The sequence below is a fragment of the Zalophus californianus genome, chromosome 13 (genome assembly GCF_009762305.2).
Source record: "Zalophus californianus isolate mZalCal1 chromosome 13, mZalCal1.pri.v2, whole genome shotgun sequence".
NCBI lineage: Eukaryota > Metazoa > Chordata > Mammalia > Carnivora > Otariidae > Zalophus > Zalophus californianus.
In genome coordinates, this window is record NC_045607.1 from 33,151,634 (window position 1) to 33,166,713 (window position 15,080).

The window sequence follows — 15,080 nt, forward strand, 5'->3', positions numbered from 1 at the left end:
CTGTGGTTTCTTCTTTCTGCCTGGTGAGAAAGGAAGCCTCCATGGGAGGCGGGTTAAGCAGAGATGTGTGCCACAGCAGGGCACCTTGAACTCACCTGGGCCTTGCTTCCTGAGCCAGAGGTCCTACCTCCTTCTGGGGTGGATCAGAGGCCCTGATAAGGATTCAGGACGAAAGAGAAAGCAGCTTTCTTGTCAAGTTTGGAGCCAGGGTCAGGATCAGGATAAGCCCTATGATGGATAATAGTTGGTCAAGGATTGGAGTCAAGGTGAGGGACCCGCCCATAATTAGGTGTTTGTTGTGTTAACTCTCAGTCTTTGTAGATCACCTTCAGAGTGTTCTTTACTCTTACAGTAGTCTTTTTTTTCATTTTTTAAGCCTAAGAAACTGTGGTCCTAATTCCCCTCTGTTAACTACATTGACCCAAATGTGGTGGTTTCGACCTTCTCCCGAGGCACGTAGAGGGACAGCTCACACGGCCACGAGGTCAGGTTTTACGAGAGCAAATTAAATAAAACTGCAAATATTAGAGGAGGAACCACAAACTTACAAAGGGACAATGGTAGCCAGCAGCACCAGACCCCTACCCGCTCCTGAGTCTAATACCAAATTAGGCAATGTCATGCTTTCCCTGAGGCCAGGAACAGGCAAATTTTTTTTTTTTTTAAGATTTTATTTATTTATTTGACAGAGAGAGACACAGCAAGAGAGGGAACACAAGCAGGGGGAGTGAGAGAGGGAGAAGCAGGCTTCCTGTTGAGCAGGGAGCCCGATGCGGGGCTCGATCCCAGGACCCTGGGACCATGACCTGAGCCGAAGGCAGACGCTTAACGACTGAGCCACCCAGGCGCCCAGGAACAGGCAAATTAATGACTAATCTGTTATGCTGGTTTGTACCACTCCCAGTTTGGGTTTGGTTTCTTTCACCCCGCAGCTAACCTTTGTCCTGCAATGATGCAGGGCTGTGCTGGGAAGACAGGCCTTTGGGGACAGGCAGGAACACACACACACACACACACACACACACACACACACACACACACACACACACACACACACACGTGTGTGTCTTTCTCTCTCTCTGTGTCTCTCTGTCTTACACACACACAAACACACACATCAGAGAGGAGCACATAGCAGGAAGAGGGGCATTGGCTTCTGCTTCCCACCTCCCGTTGCTCCTATTAATGTCATCTTAGTCAAGTCACTTTCCCGGCACCTCAGTTTTGCCCTCATCAAATGGGACAACAGTCTCCACCTACCTGGCAGGGGAACTGGAAGGGATGGGACAGCCAGCAAGCCATTCACCTGTCAGGCATTAAGAACTAAACTCAATGGGATGTTAAACCCAGAGATGACTAAATCTTTTTGGGGTGCGGGGAATTTGCAGCCTGCAAAGCCTAATCCCATGGCATCAGGCCCGCTAAACATGCATGGGATAGCAGCAGAAGCCATGCCACCCCCCACTCGGTGCCCCAGCGGGCTGGCCCGCCACACCTAAGAAGGCATGCTGTGACTTTGATGTGGGCCCTGCTGGATGGCACCAGTCAGGGCAGGACTGGTGGCCTGGGATAAACCTAGCCCAGATCGGCCTTTCTGGCCCAGCCCATGGGCGAGGGCCCTCGATGTGTCGAGGGCCCTCTGCGGTCTGCATTTCCAGGCAAGTGCCTGCTTGTGGGGGAAATAAAACTCCTGCTCTCTGAATTGCTGAGTCCTTAAACTCGTGCATGCACAGATACACACATGCACGCCCAGATGCATCCACACACCGGCGCGTATGATGAATGCAGTGCTCGGGCACAAATTTGCACCCAGCGCACACACATCTGCACAGACTTCACCCACATACATGTGTGCACACTCCCATACCGCGGGCCCAGGGAGAGACGGCCTGCCTGGCTTGGCCCCATCCCCCCACTTCTGTAAGTTTCCTTCCCTGGCAACAGGTCTGGAAGAACTTTGGCAGGGGAGATAAGGCACTGGGGCAGGGTAGGGTGGGGAAGAGTGGGGAGTGGAGTTGGGGGCAAGGGAACAGAAGGTCACTAACAGAGTTTTAGTTTTCTGTCACTGTTCCACAGCCGCTGACTTTATCAGTGGAAGCAAAGAGCCTTCTTTACAGACGGTGTCCACTTAGTTTCCTGAGCCTTGTTTTACTTTTCGGTAAAGTCGGGGTGAGAACAGTCACGATGCCTCCCCTTCGGGGCTGAGGTGAGATTGAGCATGTGATGGTAGGAAAGAGACTTCCTCATCCTGGAGCTGGAGGCTCTGGAGGCTCCGGAGGCAGGGCTGGGTTCAGCGCCCAGCTCCAGCTGGCTAGCTGTGTAACCTCGCGTGGGTTGTTCCTTCGCTTCTCTGCCTCAACCCCCACATCTATACTGGGGAGCAAGGTAGCACCTGCCTGTTAAGTGCGTACAGGGAAAGCACTGGGAATGGCACCTGGCACGTAGCAAGCACCCAAAAACTGAGTTGTCATTGCCATGGAGGTGACTGAGCTGAAGGAGAGCCCTTGCCTCTTGGGGCCTCCTGACCCTGACCCTGGGCTGGGAGCCATCCCTCAGGTGTGGGGCCGAGCCCTGGGGCGGTGAAGGGAGAGCAGCACGAGTGGCCGAGGGGCCAGGACGGGCGATGCCGCTCAGGTCATGGTGATTTCGGCACCACGACCGGCCCTCTTAACCCCACAGCCCATAGCCTTGACTCTTATCCCCCCTCCTTGGTTTTCCACTGACCTGTCCGCTCTTCTCTGTCCCGTCTGCCCTACTTCAACCCAGGTGATCCTCACCTCTCACCTGTTCCATGCTGTCTTGCTCTTGGCAATCAAGGGAATCCACCTAAAAGTGAGCTCCACTTCTCGATCCCCTGTTTTCATCCCTGCAGCAACCCCCCGTTGCCCTCAGAGTTCAGGTTCTTTTCTGTGGCTCCTGAGGTGATCTGGGTCGTGGTCCTGCCTGCCCACCGCTCCCCCGTGGGTTCCTGTGCTCCAGCCACACCAAACACAGACAGCCATTGCCAGTTTACCATTGGTGGGCGCTGCACGGGGCAGGGTGTTAGTCAGGATGCATAGACTAGCCTCTGTGACAAATAGCCCTACATGCTCAGCGGCTCGCTCTGTGAGTTTATGTCTGTCACACTGTATGTCCAACGTGTCTCCGTTAGGGGGAGATCCTCTGTTCCACGTGGTCCCCTGGGGTCCCAGGATGATGGAAGCTGCATCATCTAGAACACTCGGCCTTCTCTCCCTCTCTCTAAGGTCAGGAGTTCTGGAGGGTCACAGGCAGGGCTTACATGCTCCAGCCTGGAAGTGGCACACAGACTGCTGCCCCCGATCTACTGGCTAGAACTAATACCGTGGCTGCCCAGTGGCAAGGCGGCTGGAACGTGGGGGGAGCATCACACTGGCCACAGACAGGTGTGGCCCCCCCCCCGCACTGCTGCTGCTGAAGGTGAAGCAGAGTTGGGGGGCTGGATCTGAGCCTGCTGACTTGCCCCTTACTTTCCTACCCTCAGCCCCGGTCCAAGGCAGTTCCTCAGCTGCCATCTAATGACCAAGACCCTAGGGACATCTTGGTCCTTGCTGTTCTTTCCTGAGAAGACCCCCCAGGACCCATTTCCCTCAGGACCCAGCGCAGAGAAAAGATGGGCTGCTCCTTAGCAAGTGGTGGCTTGTATCTTACACACACTGACTAAATCTCTTTCTGATTCGGTTTGCCTTATTGAACTGGCCACTAGGAGGCTCAGGCTCAAGTCTGAGGTGCACCTCCACTGTGTAGAGGACCTGACAGCGCACATTCAGTAGCTTAGCTCCCCCCGAATATCAGGTGATCTCTTTTTTCCTGCATTTTCCCTCTGTCCCCATGGCCTCGCCGTGGCTTTTCCATCTGCTTCCATCTTGTGTGCTCTCCATTTCTGTAAGGCTTCTTACCTCCTTTCTGGGATCAGACGGACATTAATTAGTCAGTCTGTTCCTGCATTCTGGGCCGCTTCATATAGCTCTGGCAAACGCAGCTCCCAAAAGGAGAGTTGAAATGTCTGAGCTTCACAGGACAGACCTGTCCCAGGAGGCTGGTGGGCTTCCTGTAGAGGGTTTGACTCATGTGTGGGACCCCCCGATCACTGTGACTTCTTGAGGTCAACAGTCTAATCTTGTGCCTTTGAACTGATCACAGAGCAAATGCCTTCTTTGTCCTGACCCTGGGGGTGCCCAGCCAAATGTGACTGCCCTTGGGAAATTCGTAGGGCCTGGGGGTGGGCAGAGCTCTGTGCTGGGCACTCCTGCAGCAGAACCCCGGGCCTTCCTCTGAAGAACCTGCAAGCAGCAGAGAAGAGCCCAGACACCAGACTCTGGAATCAGGGCCGGCAGTGTCAGGGGCCTGAGGGCAGGGAGGAGACGGGGCTGGTGGGGGGGTAGAAGAGAGGAGACTACAAGAGCTCTGCTACTTGGGGCGGCAAGGAAGACTCTGGAGAAGGGGCCTGGGAGCTGGGGGGGGGAGGGTTTGGATTTATGGGGATGGGGACAGGGATTACGGGGCTGGGAAGGGCAGGCCAAGCAGAGGGGGAGGCAAGGGACCGGAAATGCAAGAGCAGGTACAAGGGAAGCTGGGATGTTCTTTATCTGGAAAGTACATTTTAGAAGATGAGCAAGAAAAGGTGAATCCTGGAATATGGGGTGGGGGGGGGACACCACACCGGAAGGCCTTGAATGCCAGCCTGGGTTTGGCCTTGCTCCTCCCGGGCAGCAGTGAATCGAGAGCGTCCCAAGGGTGAACTCAGTTGGGGGAGGAGTGAGGAATACAGCCAGGCTTGGTGTCCAGAAGGCTCTCTCTGGCCTAGCCGAGGAGCGTGGACGGGCAGGCCCGGTGGGGTCAGAGACTGGGGTTAGGGGTTTGACCCAGGCAGCGGTGGCCACATGGTGTCATGTGTTTGGCCACTCATGAGGCCGAGAGCCTCTGCTGCCATCCGTGACCTGGCCGTGCTCCCCCTCCAGCTTGCGCTCTCTTCACTCCCATCATCCCATTTCCATGTTTATGTGTGTGTATGCATATATATTCCTTTCTTTTCCACATGTCCTTGCTAATCTTACTAAACCACATGTAATTCTCCAAACATTCCATGTTTGCTTCTCTCTCGGGGCCTTTGCTCAGGCTGTTCCGTCTGCCTGGGACGTTTTCCTGCCACCTTACCTTTGTCCTGCCAACATGGCCAACTCCTACTCATCCTTCAAATCACAGCTCGCTTGTCACTTTCTCTGGGAAGCCCTCCCGGACTGCCATGTACAAACCTTTATTATTACCTATAGTACACTGAGTCCCAGTGGCCCACCTTCCCCTAGTGGCCTTACTCACAAGACTTTTCACTTCTCTAAGGTTGGGCTCCTGCTTACTCTCTCCAAACCCCCGGTGCCAGGCACGGGGCCTAGTCACACAGTGGTGCTCAGTAACTAGAGTGAACAAATACGGGGCTGGATGAGGAGCTAGGGAAGCTCAAGATGCCCAGATGATAGTAGTGGTAGTAATTATGACTGTAGATCAAGGAACCTATAATTTAGTCCTGACGACAAGTCTGTGAGACAGATGATTTTGTGATCCCCATTTTACAGATGAGAAAACTGAGGCCGCAGAAGTTAAGTCACTTGCCCACCCAGCCCGGTAAGAGGCAGAGCTGGAACTGGAGCCCACGCAGGCTGGCTCCAGAGGACACAGTGTGACCCACACAGCTGGGCTGAGTGGGGTGGGCCGATAGGGAGGAAATCTGAATTTTCTCTCTGGCGTTTCTGCCTTTTGGGTTGACACGTGAAGAGATGACAAGCAAACAGGTCAGTGATAATCATCCATCATCTCACCAGATCCGTAGAAGTAGCCACAATGACGGCCTGCTCGTTTGGTTGCCCTTGATAGCGCCCTGTCCACATAGAACCGACCACTACCCTGGGCCTGCCCTCTCCAGGGGAGCTCCCCGAGTGTCCCGCTGTCAGAGCCGTGAGCCTCATGCCCCCCTTGTCCTGTTCATTTCCCGCAGATGTCATGGCGTCCCCAGTACCGGAGCTCCAAGTTCCGCCACGTCTTTGGCAAACCAGCCAGCAAGGAGAACTGCTACGACTCGGTGCCCATCACCCACAGTGTCCACGACAGTCACTTCTGTGCTGTGAACCCCTGTTTCATTGCAGTCGTGACTGAGTGCTCCTGTGGGGGGGCCTTCTTCGTCATTCCCTTGAACCAGGTAAGGACGCCGGCTAAACCTCAGGCCCACACGGCCCTCTGGAGGCAGTGCAGGCAGCGGAAGTAGGAAGAGCCTGGCTTTCTGGTCTCATGTGTGGGTTCAGAGCCTAACCCTGCCTCTTACCAGCCATGTGACCTTGAGTCCTTTCACTTCTTTGAGCCTTGGTTTCCTCATTGGGAAAAAAAATGCGTATCCTGGGATTTCTGCTTCTAGCAGTTGCCTAGCTACTCCTAAGACCTGCCCTCCACCCCACTGCAAAATAACTCACTCCGGAATAAAATATCATTTGTAATGCATTGCTGGGCTCACAAGACATTGGGGAAATCTCCAAAGCCACCTCCCCTCCCCAACAAAAGGAAACAAATCTTGAGCCAAAAATCTAACTGGGAGAGGTAAGCAGTAAGCAAATAGAAAGCAGCAGCTTGTCCTGCAAGCAAACGTTAACCTAATGTAAACGGATAGGTTAGACCATATGCAACTGCTAATTATTTAACAGTTTTTGACCCCAGAGTGGTAGTTTCATATAGCTTAACTGAAGAGCCAACCTTTTCAGGATGCCAAGCCCGAGTCAGCTCAAGGCAGAACCTCCAGAGGGGCTAGTGGGATTCTGGCTGGTCGTGCCTCTGGTTCCCAGCAGAGGCAGATAGGAAGTTTCTCCAGAGGAAAGCATCCCACCTGTGGACAGGGCTCCCACAGAGTAAGATCAGGCAGATTCATAATCTGAGATCACCAGGCATGTGAGCTGCCATGAATAAGAGCCAGCAGAAACAATAAATGACAGACTTAGACACTGCCCCCCCCGCCTGCCCCGACAAAGGACTTCCGAAGTCCCAGTCATAAATATAAGATGAAGTCTCATAGACCGGGTTTTCTGATCCGAATGGAATTGAATTAGAAATCAATTACAAAAGATAAAATTTAAATTCCCATTCAGGAGTATCTCAGCAGTAGCCCACAGTGAGATACCACCACAGCCGCCGCCAGATTGGCAAAAATGTGAAGATCTAAGAATAGTGAGTGGCGGGGGTGCCTGGTGGCTCAGTTGTTAAGCGGCTGCCTTCGGCTCGGGTCATGATCCCAGGGTGCTGGGATCGAGCCCCACGTCGTGCTCCCTGCTTGGCAGAAAGCCTGCTTTTCCCTCTCCCTCTGCCTGCCACTCTGCCTACTTGTGCTCTCTATCTCTCTATCAAATAAAGAAATAAAATCTTTAAGAAAAAACAAAGAATAGTGAGTGGTGGTGAGGATATGGTGCCATGTAAACTCTCAGACTCTTCTGGTGACAGGGTAAACTGTCGCACATGTTTTAGAACAAAATGTGATAGTTTCTAGTAGAGAGGAAAATACACACACCCTGTGACCCAGAGATTCCATCACTGGGTATACCCCTGCAGTGTGTTTATGTGCGCCGGAACACAATTACAGCAACGTTCATATTGTCACCAAACTGCAAAACCTCAAATGTCCAAGAATTACACGAATAAATTATGATATATCCATACTACGGAATATACATAATCATGAAAAAGAACAACATATATATGCATACCACAGCATAGATGAATCTTTTTTTAATATTTATTTATTTGAGAGAGAGAGAGAGAGATCAGGGGGAGGAGCACAGGGAGAGGGAGAGAAAATCGGAAGCAGACTCCCTGCTGAATGCAGACCCCCCCGACACAGAGCCTGACCCGGGGCTCAGTCTCGTGACGGTGAGATCAGACCTGAGCCAAAAGCAAGAGTCGGACACTCAACCACCTGCACTACCCAGGTGCCTCAACATGGATGAATCCTAAGGACAATTTTGAGGGAAAGGTACCAAACAAATTATAAACTGTCTTATTCTGTTTACCTAAAGATAGATACCGACTAAATTAAACTCTGCCTTAAGGGATGTGTAAGTAAGTAGCAACATTTGAAGGAAGAGCAAGCGAGGGATTATCAAGAAAACTAGGATAATTATCAACCCCTGGGGGAAGGGGGAGTTATGACTGGAAAGTGCCCCACGGTGGGGGGTCTCCTTTGTGTTGGTAATAGTTCATGTCTGAACCTGACAGTGTGGCAGATAAATGGGCAGTTTATTTTCCAGCAGTTCATTAAGCTGAACACTTACATTTTATGCTTCTTTTTTTTAATATGCGGCATTTCACACCAAACACATACATAAAGATGATACTATGTTCATGTGGTTTTATAGGCAATTTCTATATAACTTCCAAGGAACTGATTATTCCAATCTTTTGCAAACATTTCTGGAGAATAGGAAAAGAGGGACTGCTTCCCTCTTTGTTCTGTGAGCCAGTGTAACCTTGCTTCCAAAACCAGACAAGGACAGAACAAGAAAGAAAAATGACAGGCCAGTTTCACTCAAGATGCATGTAAAATGGGGTGCCTGGGTGGCTCAGTCAGTTAAGCGGCTGCCTTCAGCTCAGGTCATGATCCTGGGGTCCTGGGATCGAGCCCCTGCATCGGGCTCCCTGCTCGGCAGGGAATCTGCTCCTCCCTCTGCCTCTCCCCCTGCTTGTGTTCCCTCTCTCACTGTCTCTCTCTGTCAAATAAATAAATAAAATCTTAAAAAAAGAAAAAAAAAGATGCATGTAAAATGGCTAGCAAACCGAATCTAGCAGTGAAAGACCAATATTAAAGATGACCTCAGTAAATGGAAATGAATGCCAGGATGAGAAGTGTGAACTGTATTCTAGAGCTGAGATTTTTCAAGCTGGGGAGGGACAAGTGTAAAATGGGATTTATGGAAAGACTTGAAGATCAGAGCTCAGAGGTCCCCTAGAGATGACCCATTTGACTTGTTTCTCCCAAGCTCTGGGTGCTTTTAAAAGATTCTACCCGCCATACAGACTGTATTCTCAATTAATTGAATAATGTATTTTTCAGATTTTTATTATTCAGCCTCTTTCAGAACTGTCACAATTTCTAATTCAATGAACTACTGACTATAAATAGGTACTAACAACTGATTTAAGAAAATAAGTTGCTTTGATGTGATGGAGTGGACCTAGGTGGGGAGAGTAGACCTAGTTTAGAAAGATAGGATGATCAGAGAAGGCCTTTCTGAGGAGGCAGCATTTGAGCAGAGATCCCCTTGAAGTTCTAGAAGCAGTGTTCGGGAAGAATAAATAGCAAGTGCAAAGGCCCCGAGGCGGGAAAGGCTTCGGTGTGGGCCCTGGGTTTGGTGTGTTTAAGACACAAATTGGTACAGATTGTCACAGAGGCAAGAGGAGTGTGAGGTAAGGTCAGAGAGGGGGCAGAGCTGGGACTGGAAAGGCCTTGGAGGCCACGGCAAGAATCTATTATAGGAGACCCTATTCTGAGTCCAGTGAGAAGCCACTGGGCGGTTAAGACTCACTTGTCCTGTGCAGCCTGATCTAAGTAAAATGTGTGACTCCCTTTGGGCTTTTTGAAATTCCATAAACAGCTCAAGGACACATGTTAATTGCTACGGTCACAGACTCCTAGGAACCCAAGCAGGACGGGAGCTGGAAGCCACTAATCAGAGCTCATACCTGAGTGTAAGAACACAGATTCCGATTCGGTGGGTCAGAAGTGGGGCTGGGCAGTTTGCATTCCAGCAAGCTCCAGAGTTGCTCTTTGTGCTTGGTTCCTTTGAATCGTTGTCCAGAAAGGTGAACGCATTGCATTTGGTGGATATTTTCCTGGGTAAGCACATGCAGTATGCTCGGGTAGGACCGGAGGAGAGAGGGAGAGGGTGCGCGTGCTGGGCCTTTGACCCAGCGCATCCCGGCGGACAGGCCTACAGGGTTAGCAGGGACAGTGCTTACGCTGACGCCTTCATTAGCCCCTCTACGGGAAGTATTGGCCCATCGTGCAGATGAGGATGCTGAGGCTCAGGGAGATGACGTCAAAGGATCCCAAGCCCCGAGGGTGAGGACCAGAACGTGGCCCGGCCCTGGGTGTGGTCGTGGGGCCTCGCTCTCGATTCACTGGCCTGCGTGCAGCTTCTCGGTTTGGGCTCTGGTTTCTAGGGGCCCCTTGTCGGTTACCAGGGATTACATCCCAGCCAGGCACAGAAAGGTCTCGGTAAGCTGGTGCCATGAGAAGGGAGTTTCAAGCTAGCTAAGTATCTAATGGAGCGTATACGGGAGCATCAGTGTTGGAAGGTACCTGGCCTCACCATGGTGTCCTGGAGGTTATTCTCAGCAGGGCCAGGCTGCCCCAGGGGCCAGGTGACTCTGCAGGCAGCCTCCTTCCTCCTACCATGACCCGGGGCCGGCCTGTTTGGAGGGAGGCTCCCGCAGCCTGGGCAGTGCTTGGCAGGAAGGTCTGGGGGCAGGTGAGCCTGGGGCCCTGCCTGCAGCCGAGCCGCCCCCCCGCCAGGGTTGCGCAAGGTGGACTCTGCTACGAGGTGTGGTGGGTGGGGAGAAATGAACGCAAGGGCAGGGAGAGCCCTGGGGGTGGGCCCGGTGAGTGGACCGCGTTGGAGGGGGCCAGACTGACACCGTGGCCTCCAGGTGCGTGGAGAAGGGGAAGGAGGTGTTGGAGAGCCAGACTGAAAGGCAGAAGTGGCCTCCTGATTATAAATGTCCCCCTGATTATAAATGTCCCTGTCATGACAGGGCTTTTAGCAGCTCAGTCAGTAGCCCATGAGACTGGCTAATGGAGTCTGTTAATATCAGACCTCAGCAGAAAACCCTGTTAGACAGAGCAGCCCGGGGTGGGGGAGAGTAGTGGGGTGGGAAATCAGCCATCTCTGAGAAGGAAGAGAAGTTGTCTGTAGCTGGGTCTCCGTTTGGGAGGCCTGGGAGGAGTGCTGGCCCGGCTGAGCCATGCCTGGCCCCGAAGCATCTCCCGAGTCCGTGGCTCAGCCGAGTCTGAATGCGGCTGGCCTCCTATCAGCCAAGGCCAGCCTGACCATTAGCTCTTTCCAGAAACCTTCCAGACAAAAATTAGGGCAGGGCTCTGGGCCAGAGAGCAATTGGGTGTGCCAGAGCAAAAGGCCCAGCACTGCTCATGCCCTTTGAGCCAGGAAATGGCCTACGGCAAGGCAAGGCTGTGGGCAGAAGGGGGGCAGGACACTGACTCAGGGCTGAGAGCCTCCAACACAGCAAGTGTGGCACACTCAGCACCTGGGAGCCAGAGCCCTGGGCTGCAGCCCTGCTCCGCCCCCCACATTCCCTGGGACCCCGAGCAAGTCCCTCAAGGCTGGGGCCCGTGAGCGTGCTCTAATCCATTAGTGATGCCTGCCACCGGGGCAGAAGAAGAGAGTTTTGCCGTGTTTTTACCATTCCCGGTCTCTGAGAGCCTTTCAAGATCTGTAGTTTTTACAACATTTTGGACTAATCCAGGAAGGACCCATCTTTTCAGAAAGTTTGGAGTTTTGTGTTAAATGCCTTTTATTTATTGCAAAATCCACATGGTTTTATAGAAAGTTTGGAAAATTAAAAACAAACAAACACAGAAGATGATTAAACTACCCATTTTCCCGCCATCTAGAGATAAAACCATGAATAGCATTTTGGTGCATTTCCTTCCAGTCTTTCCTCCCTCATTTTTGGTACACATGGGCATGCGTACACACACACACACATAACAAAAGCTGCTCTTATTTGAGCGCTTCACTGTTTGGCTTTTCATGCATTTTACCCTCATAACAATCCTGTGAGGAGGAGGTTATTATTCACATTTTACACATGAGGGAAAAAGCTTGCACAGTTTGAGCAGGTGCACGACACGATCAGACTTTGATTTTTGAAAGCTCACCAACAACAGCATGCAGAAGGGCCTGAGGCTAGGCGAGAGGCTGGTGGCTGGAGTGGTGGTCCTGCGGAGACCTGGCCCAGGGCCTGCAGGTGCATGTTCTTCCTTCTGGGCATGGCTCCAGGTGCTACCCACTGCAGGGGGCGGGGAGCCTGTACCTCTCTTCCTTGTTGAAGAGCCCAAATGGACCTCATACATCACTCAACCGACACAAGTCCACATCCTTTCCTTTTCTCTGTATGATTGTATATGTGAGGGTATCATTTTCTTCTGATGCATTTGAGGATAAATTACATATATCTTTGACCTTTACCCCTAAATACTTGTGTTTCCTGAAAGTAGGAATATTCTCTTATGTTAACCATATTCCATTATCAACTTCATGAAGCTTAACATTGCAACAATACTATAACCTACCTTTCATGTTCCAATTTATCAAATAATGCCCTGTATAGAGTTTCCCCTCCAGTATGGGATCCAGTAAAGGGTGAGGTGTCTACTACCCTTTCCCAAAGGGCAAGAGCTGAATTGGGCAGAGTATTTGTGAAGGGAAGCCCAGGACCACTAGCTCTGTTTGCAGAGCTACTAAGATGCATGCATAAGCCCCCGTGAACCAGGGTCTCGGTGTCTGTGTTTGCTAGGTTGCCGGAGTGACCCAGAAGCTCTGTGTCTATTCCTGTGGCAGCTGTGGCTTTGAAGCCTTATGAAGCCAGGTCAGCGACACCACTGCATCTTTCCTCAGTCTCAGTGCAGCACCGTCTCAGTGGTTTCTGCAGAGTTGGGGAGGTGAGGGAAGGAGAGGTGGTGGGTGTTCCTTGAGTCCGCTCTGTTCTTGAAAGATCTTATTTAAAGACCCCGAAAGCATTGATGAGCTGCCGGCTCACGTACTACACCTTGCATACGGCCTGTCCCCTACGTATGTCGTGGATGTTGGCCAATTTTCTTCTCAGCTGTCTCTTCCCTATAGATGGAAAACTGGGTTGCAGAGCATTCATACTCTGGGGGCAAGGCAGGGAGGGGGCTTCAGCACCTGGGGTGGGGTGGTGGATGTGGACGAAGCCCGCGTTGGTTGGCAGGCAGAGGGCCTGGGTCCTGGTGCCCGTTCTGCCAAGCCATGCAGTGCGATGTGTGAAATGAGGGTGCTGGTCACTGCCAGCTCTAGGTTTCTGTGACTGAACGGGCGCGGTGGTCCCATGACCCAGGAAGTCCAGGTCTGTGTGCTGAGCTGCAATGTCCTCCCAGCACCCACACAGTAATTCTCAGTAAGCCAAGGGGAGGGGGAGGAGATGCTCTTTCTTTTTTTTTAATTGAAATGTAATTCACATACCACAAAATTCACCATTTTAAAATGTACAATTCAGTAGGTTTTTAATATAGTCACATGCTTGTGTAAACATCACAAAATATTCAAAATAATTTCGTCACCCCACAAAGAAACAGCGTACCCACTAGTGGTCACTTCCTATCGCCCTCCTCCTGTCCCCCCCCCACCCCCCGGGGCCTGGGCAACCACTAATCTGCTTTCAGTCTCTATGGATTTACCTGTTTTCAGGTATTAGTCAGGGTTCTGAAGACTGGGTACCAAAAGATGCATTAATTTGCTCTTAAGAAGGAAACCACGTCTGGTACCACATCTGGTCATTTATGTGGAGTCCTGCAATGTGTGGCTTTTTATGTCTGACTTCTTTCACTTAGCATGTTTTCAAGGTTCGTCCATGTTGTAGCATGTGTTGGTTCTTCATTCCTTTTTTTTTTTTTTGGCCAAATAATATTCCATTATATGAATATACCACATTTTGTATATTCATTCATCCATTGATGGACATTTGGTTTGTTTCCACCTTTTGGCTGTTGTGAATAACGCTGCTATGAGCATTGGTATGTGAGTTTTTTGTAGGCCTGTGTTTTCACTTTTCTTGGGGATATACCTCGGGGTGGAATCGCTAGGTCACATGGTAACTCTATGTCTAACTTTGAAGGAACTGCCAGACTGTTTTCCAAAGTGGCTGCACCATTTTTGCATTCCCACCAGCAGTGTCTGAGGGCAAATATCCTTCTACTGATTACCTACTATGTGCTAGTCACTGTGCTAGACCCTTTCCACACCTCATCTCCTGTGATCCTCATGTGAACCCTGGGAAATACCTATTATTGCCTTCATTTTACTGAGGAAGACATTGAGGCTCAGAGAAGTGATGTGACTCCCCCAGCATCATACAGAGAATGGTGGTCGGGCCTAGATTCCCACCCCGTCTGTCCCTTACGTTTTCCTGTCTACTCAGTGATTGCTGACTGCCGAGGGACTGTCCAGATGCTTAAGTGGAGTTAGCCCCCTCTTCTCCCCAACACTCCTGGGCACTGTTTTGCAGACAGGAAAGTTGGACCCCCACTACCCAAGGGTCTGCGGGCACAGAGGAAACGTCTTAGACATCAAGTGGAATCCTTTTAATGATTTTGAGATCGCCTCCTGTTCTGAAGATACCACAGTGAGTGTCAGCGCGCGAGGCGGTTCCCTTTCCCGAGAGGAGGGGGCTTGGGGCACGGGGAGGTGGAATGGTGTCTGTTCTGGGCTCTGATGCTCCTGATGCCCTGATCCTTCATGAGGTGAGGTCACTGTGGCGGGGAGGGGCTCAGTGAGATTGTGGGGGAGAAGTTCTGGGCTCTGGGACTTGGGGCACCACCCCTTTAGATCTTCTCTCTGGACCTCAGTCCCACTACCTCTAGAATGGGCACAATAGCTCCCAACTATCTAATGAGGATCCAGTGAGACTCGTAGTCCAGTGGAAAAGCCCATCTTCTGGGGGAACTATAAAATGGTGTGAGGAGCATTTTTTGTTGTTGCCAGAAAATACTGTGACACTTAGTCTCACAGACAGTGGGGAAAGGGAGCTGTAAAAGGTTAGAAGTGGGACCCTTATATGAATATGGGCACCATAACCATCCCCAAAGCTTCAGCCCCACCAACTTTTTGAGCCCCTGTTCTGTACCAGGGTCATAATCCCTGCTCCCCACAGTGTTCGATGTTATTTATAATTTATTCTGTGCCCACCTCTAAAATGCAGTGAGTATGGCTTAAAACAAAAGACACAGCCCACGGTCCTGACTCTCACTATTTCACCCTGTCTTCCTGGCAACCCCA

At 51.3% G+C, this 15,080-nt stretch overlaps 1 protein-coding gene across 4 annotated transcripts in view; it reads left to right on the top strand.

Annotated features, from left to right (window-relative positions):
• CORO2A (coronin 2A) overlaps nucleotides 1-15,080 on the top strand; it is a 46,624-nt gene that overhangs the window by 21,615 nt on the left and 9,929 nt on the right. For all 4 annotated transcript variants that reach the window (XM_027616758.1, XM_027616757.2, XM_027616760.1 and 1 more), the window contains 2 exons: nucleotides 6,011-6,211; nucleotides 14,311-14,427. In XM_027616758.1, coding sequence (XP_027472559.1) covers nucleotides 6,011-6,211; nucleotides 14,311-14,427 — 318 coding nt within the window. The remainder of the gene's footprint in view (nucleotides 1-6,010; nucleotides 6,212-14,310; nucleotides 14,428-15,080) is intronic.